The 9,476-nt window shown below is 44.9% G+C and overlaps 1 protein-coding gene and 1 pseudogene across 1 annotated transcript; one reads left to right on the plus strand and one right to left on the minus strand.

Annotated features, from left to right (window-relative positions):
• Positions 1-509: 509 nt before the first annotated feature.
• Positions 510-2,413, minus strand: LOC112876070 (UDP-glycosyltransferase 73C5-like). Its single transcript, XM_025940110.1, has one exon. It carries the CDS (start codon positions 2,304-2,306, stop codon positions 702-704), a length of 1,605 nt encoding a protein of 534 aa, XP_025795895.1. The 5' UTR covers positions 2,307-2,413; the 3' UTR covers positions 510-701.
• A 2,958-nt stretch (positions 2,414-5,371) lies between these two features.
• LOC112872980 lies at positions 5,372-8,599 on the plus strand (annotated as a pseudogene).
• Positions 8,600-9,476: the final 877 nt, after the last annotated feature.

Raw genomic sequence — 9,476 nt, forward strand, 5'->3', positions numbered from 1 at the left:
ATAGTACGTATCTCCCTTGAAAAGTGAACGTGATGCACTTAGTAGGATCCGTGATGCTAAGACAGGCGTATGCCTTTGATTGTTGATTTGGACCGGATCGGTATTTCTCACTGCTATGCTAGTGAAGCCCATCATGAGGTGAGCAACTATTGATTCAACTCATGTTGTGTGGGAGTGCATGTGGCGCAGTTGCATAATCGCTTGCTTCAAGCCATTCGCAATTGGGCAATCGTATTATCAGGCTACCCTAAAAAATATCGTATCATGAGGTGGGTAAACCTTAACTTGGAAGTTCGGTATGGAGGATGAATGCACTACATATTTACTTCAGGGTTCATCTTTGTGTGCCATACAAAAGATGCAGTAAAAGTAGGGATTTTGAGAGAATCTCATCGTACTCCATTATGGTGCATCCATACCATGATAGTTAACGCAATGTAAATCTTTTCATGTAGACCCTCAAGTTATTTTGTAATAGATGAACACTATAAATGATATTGTTCTGTTACTTCACTAATAAAGTTGCTTTAGCTGGTATTTGCCATAAAGAGAGGACCAGTTAAACTCGTCTTTGCATGATTCAACAACACAACCAGGGCTTAATTTCAAGAGCGTTGAAATATACTACCAGCCACCTGGCACCAGAAAGTATATAGAGGGTTTGATTGTAAAAGTACTCTTATTTTGTAATTCAAGGAACTTTATTCGGACGCCACTGGGAGCTTGCCATCTGTGTCGTCCATCTTCTTCTCCTTGCCCTTGCTCATCACGACCTCTGCCGCACCAAAAGCCATGCCCTCCTTCCGCGGGAGCTCGACGATGTGGCGGATCATGTCCTTGACATTAGTGTCCGGCGACCCGCCCTCAACCATCACGGCCCTAACCTTATCCGCAAGCTCATTCGCCCTAGCCCGCCGCGCCGCGCCGGCTGGCCCTTCGTTCATCACCTCGGCCACCGCCCTCTCCACAAGGTCCCTACCGACCTGCACCTCCAGCAGCTCCCCGGGCTTCACGAGCCCTATGTGCGTGGCTGGCACCTTCACGCCAACACGGACACCGACGCCTAGCACGTCGACGACTAGCGCCTCGTTCAGAAACTGGTCGGCGAAGTGTGGCCAGGTCAGCAGCGGCAGGCCGTGGGAGACAGCCTCCACTGTCGAGTTCCACCCACAGTGCGTCAGGAAGCCACCCACGGATGGATGTGACAGGATGGTCATCTGCGGCGCCCACCCGCGGATGACCAGGCCCCGGTCCTTGACACGGGCCTCGAACTCTACGTCGAGGCCGGCAGTCTCTTTGACTACCCAGATGAACCGCCGGCGGGATGCTTCCAGCCCGGCGGCGAGCTCGGCAACCTGCGGCGGGAACAGGCGGGCGATGCTGCCGAAGTTGATGTAGAGCACAGACGCCGCTGGCCGCGCGTCCAGCCAGGACACGATGTGCTCGACGTCCATGGCCGTACGGTTTTCCCTACGTGCCACCGTGCCGGCGGCGTTGGTGTTGAGGAGGCAGAGCGGCCCGATTGCCCATAACTTCCGGCCGAGCGCTTCCGCGTAGCGCTCGAGGAACGCGCCCTCCAAATCCGTGCACGAGTTGACGAGTATGCCGTCGGCGGTGGCCTCGGCTTCGACCGTCTCCACCTGCTGGTTCTCCATCAGTCGCAAGCCGAACGACGTCGCCCGGTTGACAACCAGGCGCACCGGGAATTCCGGCACCTCGAACGGCTCGAAGTCGTCGGCAGCGCGGTCGCACACGTGCCGTGCTTGGGCCAGGTTGTGCATGGCGAGGAGGTTGAACGCGGACGAGGCGTGCAACACCAGCCGAGGGACGCCGAGCCGCCGCGTGACGCCCGCCGTCCACGAGCCACTCGCGTCGGCGACGAGGCAGTCCGGGCGCCTGGGCAGCGACCGGAGGTACGCCTCGAGCGGCTCGGCGAGCAGATCTATGGCTTGGTAGAACCGGATGGCGAGGGATATGTCGGTCACCATGTCGAGGCTCTCGAAGCCCTCGGGCAGGCCCACCGCGGCCCCCGGGAAGGGGAGCTCGGCGACGTCGACGGCGAGCCCCGCCCGCGCGACGTTCTCCAGGAGGGTCCTGTTGCGCGCGGCGTTCACGGGTGTCAGCACCACGGTGACGCGCGCGCCGTGGCCGGCGACGACGCGCGCCAGGTCGACCATGGGGAACACGTGGCCCTGCGCCATGAGCGGCACCAGCACGAAGTGGAGCTTCGCCGTCGCCATGGCACTCAACGGCCAGCAGCGATAGCTAGTGTTCCGGCAAAATATCAAAAGATTTGCAGCAGGCATGTGAGTTAAAATAATATGGTCGATGGATTACAAACTTGACTTCATCCATCTAGATAGGATGGGAACACGCGTGGCGTGGCGTGGCATAGTTTCAGTGCACGGCGCACTGTATTTGTAATATTTATACTAGTGTACACTATTCAACCATCACTACTAGAAAACGGTGTATCGGTACCAGCACGTTAGTGCCGGTCAAGAACGAGCCGGCACTAACGTGCCTCAACAGTGTAAGGCGGGCACGTTAGTGCCGGCTAGAATTACCAGCCGGCACTAACGTGCCATCCCCCCAACTGTCAGCCGGCTGCCACAACGGTCAAAACGCACGTTAGTGCCGGTCGGCATATCTAGCCGGCACTAACCTGGTCAATTACAAGTTAGTGCCGGCTGTCTGCTCTAGCCGGCACTAAACGTGCACAGTTAGTGCCGGCTAAAGCCACTAGCCGGCACTAACTTGCCCCGTATACCACTACAAACCCAGCCCTCCATTTCATTTGGCACTCCTTCTTCCCGAGCCTTCAACCGAGCTCTTCTCACTCCCATGGCGTGTTACAGGGGAGGTGCTGCCCATTTTTCCCCAAATTTGTGAGGATTTCACCCATCCAAGTGCACCAAAGGTTAGTATCTTCTTCCACTCTTCTTTGACAGTGTTTATTCTTTGTTTCATGCTTTCTAGATAAAGAAAATAGTGATTTTAAAGTTGAGGAAAAATGAGCATCATTTTCCGATTTGTTCATTAATTTGAGCAAAATAGAATCGATTTGTTACTTTTTTGAGAAGGTTTTCTAGATAGTTTGACTATGACACATTTAGAGTAATTTTTTTGAATTATTTCACGGGGGCATGTGTATATGTTACTATGCAAAATTTTAGAGATTTTAAGGATGAGGGACAATGAGCTAATTATTGATAAATTTCCTGCTATAGTGATAAATTTGGCTTATTTAGCTAATGAGCTAATTATTGAAATAATGGATCTGATTACACCGAAAATACGATTTTGTTAAAGAAACACTATATACCTAACTAGTGAAACGGAACAAAGCCACTCAAGAAAACTCGAAATAAAAGGACAGAACATACTTTGGGATTTGGATCATCAGCATCACATAAAGCACCAGCTAGAGTAGTATAGTTATCAGCTTCTATATGCTCCCAATTGTCACCATACACTGTCAGTAGCTTCTTCAATTTTCGCACAACAGTTTCCTTTGGAAAACCCATACTGGTCAATCTTTCCTCCAAAGTGTTTGGAGCTGCCATCCTACTAGCAATGAAGTAAGCATCAAACATGATATAAATACATATTAAAAAGGGAATGATTCACGGCATGAAAAATATTAAGATTTGCAATGCAAGATAGGCTGCAATTGTTAACAAGCTGGCAAGATATAAGCTATAAGCAACTTATATTATCTTGAACTAAGCATGCTTCATTTGGTACAGTGAACCATAATTTGTGGCATTAGATCTTTATAAGAGAGGCTAGAACAAGACTTTAGGATGGAAGAGACAATTCATTCTTGCTGAATTTGATACTGGCAAAATGCCCGTTCTTATATAACTCGTGGACTGGAGTGGACTAATAGGAAACAAATGTTGTCTATGGAAGCTAATTGGTATATCCCATATAAATCATTATCCCAGGGAACTAACCAAGATTACAAGAATGGAACAAAACAATTGACTGACCAGATGAATCTTTCCAAAACCTGGCTGTGGGGAAGTTTTAGATATGTACAAATCATGGTACCACATGCATGATATTGTACAGTAACATTCTTGTGTAGATGTTGCCTCCAAATGCCATATGCAGTAAAATCAAAATTATTATTTCAATACGTTTATACTATCTATGGTGATTTCTCAATTTTAATCACACTGCAGTTCTTGTTCCTACTAAACACTAATGTTATGAAAAGAAACAAAACCATGTATACCATCTCATATCAAGTATGAAGAAATACCTTTTCCTTTAATTCATGAAAACATGACAAATAGACTTGTTGTTGTGGTGTTCATGGCCACAATACGAAACAAATCAGGGCACCCACTAGTTATTACATGCACAAGCCCAACAAACTGAAATCAATCCCGACAAAGCAAATGCACCACAGCAAGATGTACAAAAAGAGGGTCATGATCTATTGGACAACCCGCACACAATAAATGCACAAGCCATATAATAATCTCTAGAAAAATTCTGCAAATTATAAATATCCCGATGTATGTATAATTCGAAGCTTTGCAAATAAATCTTGAGTAAAACTACAGAGACAATTCACTGTAGAACTTTTTGAACTGTATGGCTACTATTGAATGCAAGTTGATAAAGATTTGGTGTATTTCCGCTCAATATACATGTCCTAGATGTATTTCTGCCTATCCAACAAAATGAATGATGCCATATCTCATTGGGTTGATATTGCTCCCAAGTCCCAATCAATTCGAACTCAAATCAAAGCAATGGTATGGCATATATTATGAAAAATTGCACAATAACCTTAGATGTCACTACACTGAATAAATCCAAATGGCTACAAACAAAACTTTCTCAAAACGATATATATGGATATTATTGTCATAATGCAAGGAGATTTATGTACTTAATACATAAGAATGGGAGGGTGTGAAGTGGGCACATGATTGTATTATAAATTTTTTAAGAATTATCAAAATTCTTCCCAAAACCATATTTAGAGGTTTCAAAAATGACATCCAAAAACATATAGAATAGGTGATCTTACATAAGCTTGCAAAATTTTAAAATTGAGTTCAACCTCATGGAATAGGTGGCTCCTCTGATTTTTTTTAGAATTTCCAAATCTTGGATATGCCTCTGGAGAGTTTCTCACAGTTTCACTCTCAAAGCTACTCCCTCCGTTCCGTTTCAAATTATCAGTCGTTTAGACTTTTCTAAATTCATAGTACAGATGAGCATGATTTTTTTTTAATTTGTATAGATGGACCGGCAATGGATGCACGGAAGCCGAAGCACCTCGGCGTGGATTCAGGGTTTAGATTCTTTTCTCAAGGCAGCAATGGCAAATAGGTCGCCAAAGGGTTTAATGTGTTGTCCATGCAGTGTTTGCGAAAATAAAAAGGAATTCCGGAAAAGAGAAACTCTATGGAATCACCTGGCCTTGAATGGTTTCATGAGTAACTATAGCCTTTGGACTAAGCACGGAGAAGTTGGAGTTATGATGGAAGATAATGAAGAAGATGATGATGGTGATAACAATCTTCCAGATTGGGCATGGGTTCATGAAGCAGGTGACTTTCAAGATGAACCAATGGACGAGGGTGAAGTAAATGTTGCACAAGAGGAGCCACCTGACGAGCTAGGTCAGGCGTTGCTTGATGCACAGAAAGACAGTGACACTGTGAAGGAGGCATTAAAGTTTGAGAAGATGTTGGAGGATCACAAAAGGCCGTTGTTCCCTAATTGCAAACCGGAGCAGAAGAAGTTGGGTACCACGCTAGAGATGCTGAAATGGAAGGCAACTAATGGTGTCACCGATAAGGGATTTGGTGAGCTATTAAAGATTGTAAAGAACATGCTTCCTGAGGGTAATGAACTGCCGTCAACAACATACGAAGCTAAAAAGATGGTTTGCCCTCTTGGATTGGATGTGCAGAAGATTCACGCATGTCTTAACGACTGCATCCTGTATCGCGGCGAATACGAGAACTTGGAAGCTTGTCCTGTTTGTAGCGCATTGCGATATAAGATCAGGCGAGATGATCCAGGTGATGTTGATGGGGAGCCGGTAAAGAAGAGAGTTCCCGCAAAGTTGGTGTGGTACTTCCCTATAATACCACGTCTGAAGCGCTTTTTCAAAAACAAGGACAACGCTAAGTTGATACGGTGGCACAAAGAAGACCGTAAGGAGGATCACATGATCAGACACCCAGCAGATGGGTCCCAGTGGAGAAACCTTAACCGAGAGTATCGTCAATTTGACAACGACCCAAGGAATATAAGATTTGCTCTAAGTGCGGATGGAATGAATCCGTACGGTGAGTTTGGCAGTGCTCATAGTACATGGCCCGTGACCCTATGTATGTTCAACCTTCCTCCTTGGTTATGCCTGAAGCGTAAGTTCATCATGATGCCGGTGCTTATAGAAGGGCCAAAAGAACCTGGCAATGATATTGATGTGTTCCTGCAACCCTTGATGGATGATCTCTTACTGCTCTGGAAAGAAGAAGGTGTACATGTGTGGGATGAGTATAAATAGGAGTCTTTCAACCTCCGAGCTTTGCTTTTTGTATGCATCAATGATTGGCCTGCACTTGCAAAACTTTCGGGACAGTCGAACATGGGATACATGGCCTGCACCCACTGTTATGATGAAACCGATAGCATTTATTTGAAACACTGTAAGAAGTGCGTATACATGGGCCATCGCCAATTCCTTCCTACCGATCACCCCCTAAGAACCGAAGGGAAGCATTTCAAAGGAGAGCCCGAAACTCGTCGTAAGCCTCTGTTCCGTAATGGAAAGCGTGTGTTCTTGATGATCAAGGATGTGAAGGTAGTATTTGGAAAGGGTCCCGGTAGCCAACCTGTTCCGAAGGATAACCAGGGACATGTTCCAATGTGGAAGAAAAAGTCTATACTGTGGAACCTACCTTATTGGCAAGTCTTACAGGTTCGCAACGCAATTGATGTGATGCATCTGTCGAAGAATCTTTGCGTCAACCTACTAGGCTTTCTGGGAGTGTATGGCAAGTCAAAAGATACATTGGAAGCAAGGCGCGACATGTGAATGCTAGCTGGACGACAAGGCTTGCAACCCGAGAAGAGAGACAAAGGATGCCACTATTTAAAACCTGCCAGCTATAATCTGAGTAAAGAGGAGAAGGAAAGCATGTTCGATTGCTTGAACAGTATCAAGGCCCCGTCTGGGTACTACTCAAATATACAGGGCATAATAAATGTGAAAGAGAAGAAAATCCAAAACTTGAAGTCCCATGACTGCCACGTTCTGATGACACAATTACTTCCGGTTATACTGAGGGGTGTTCTACCGGAAAATGTGAGATTAGCAGTTGTAAAGCTTTGTGCATTCATGAATGAAATTTCACAGAAAGCAATTAATCCAAATAATCTAATAAAGCTGTAGAAAGATATTGTCGAATGTCTTGTCAGTTTTGAGATGGTCTTCCCACCTTCTTTCTTCAATATTATGACACACCTTCTAGTTCATATTGTAACAGAAATAACTATTCTGGGTCCTGTTTTTCTACACAATATGTTCCCTTTCGAGAGGTTCATGGCAGTATTGAAGAAGTACGTGCGTAAACGTTCTCGCCCAGAAGGATGCATTGCTAAGGGCTATGGAACCGAGGAGGTCATTGAGTTTTGCGTTGACTATCTTCCTGATCTCAGTCCGATTGGGCTCCCCGTGTCACACCATGAGGGGCGACTAAAGGGAAAAGGCACACTAGGAAAGAAATGTAATGTGCACATCCCTTGTAGTGAATTCAGCCAAGCAAACTTCACGGTTCTTCAGAATTCATCCAAGGTGGCTCCATATATTGATGAGCACATGAATATTATACAGTCTGAAAATCCACAAAAGAATCTTTCTTGGATTACACGCCAACATATAAAAACTTTTGACGGCTGGTTCAGACGAAAATTATTGGGCAACAACACAGTTGATCAAGAACTTCAATGGCTGGCTAGTGGACCATCAATCACTGTCCAGCAATACCAAGGGTACGAAATCAATGGGTATACATTTTATACGAGAGCTCAAGACAAAAAAAGCACCAACCAAAACAGTGGTGTCCGTATGTGTATAGTAAATAGTAATGGAGAAAAGAACAACTACTATGGTGTCATAGAGGAGATATGGGAACTTGAATATAGACCCATAATTGTCCCTTTATTTCGTTGCGAATGGGTGGCTGGAGGAGGCGTAATGAAGGACCGGTATGGGATGACCATAGTTGACTTTAAAAAGATTGGATATAAAGATGAACCATTTGTTCTAGCCAAGGATGTGACACAAGTGTTCTATGTGAAGGACATGTCGAGCAAACCGAAGAAGAAGTCAGATAAGATGTCTGAAGCAGACAAGGCTGGAAATGAGCCGAAACGGCACATAGTTCTTCCAGGAAAAAGAAAAGTTGTTGGAGTTGAGGATATTTCGGACAATTCGGAAGATTATGACCAGATTGATGACCTTCCTCCATTCTCAGTTGACGTTGACCCTAGCATCCTCTTATCCAAAGAGGACACACCTTACTTACGCTGTGATCACGCTCAAGGCACTTTCGTCAAAAGGAAGATTATCAATGTTCCAGTAGATAATGATAATGAGTAGTAGTTTTATATAAATTATGTATTGAATTCTCTCAATCAGTGATGTAATGTAACGCACCGCATCGTATTTATCTCAATTCTTGATACTATTTCTCCAATTATGACATAATATCATCTTCAGATAATATTATATTTTTGCATGGTATAAATATTATTTACATTCACTAATTTTGCATTACTAGAAGCATTGAAACATTAAATTACAAACAAATAATCAAGTAATATGCGAATTGATTACATCATTGTATAGGGTACTATTGAAAAGTTTTTTGAAGAATTTTGCATGGATCAAAATGAAATGTTTTCGATTTATTATCAATAACAGAAACATATACACATATAAACCCTTTACGCTACACATAATTGATAATGGTTGCATATTCGTTAATTTACTTCAGTTACTATTATTATTGTGTACATATAATTACTGTAATTATTGTGTAGCTAAAAATAAGATATAAATTTTTGTTATATTATTCTAATTATTGAGCCTATGTTGAATAAATTTATGAATACTATAAATTTAGTGTAAATGGGAACTGGCGTGGCCAGTTCCCGCGCGCCAGTTCCCGCGCGGATGGTACACGTTAGTGCCGGCTGGTAACCCGAGCCGGCACTAACTTGCCCACGTGACGTCAGGTGGGCGCGTTAGTGCCGGCTGGTAATGTTAGCCGGCACTAACTGCGCCATCCCCCCAACAAATTAGCCCCTTCGCCCATTCAGATCGACGTCGCCCCAACTGACCCGCCGCCTCCACGTCCTCGCGCCATTGCTGCCGCCGCCCGAAGCTCCGGCCGCCGCGCACGTCGTCGTCCTCGCGCGCGGCCCCTTCCGCG

Source organism: Panicum hallii, chromosome 9 (assembly GCF_002211085.1).
Source record: "Panicum hallii strain FIL2 chromosome 9, PHallii_v3.1, whole genome shotgun sequence".
Taxonomy (NCBI): domain Eukaryota; kingdom Viridiplantae; phylum Streptophyta; class Magnoliopsida; order Poales; family Poaceae; genus Panicum; species Panicum hallii.

Coding starts and splice junctions, on each gene's coding strand:
- LOC112876070 (XM_025940110.1), bottom strand. CDS start 2,306: ATGCCTGCTGCAAATCTTTTGATATTTTGCCGGAACACTAGCTATCGC.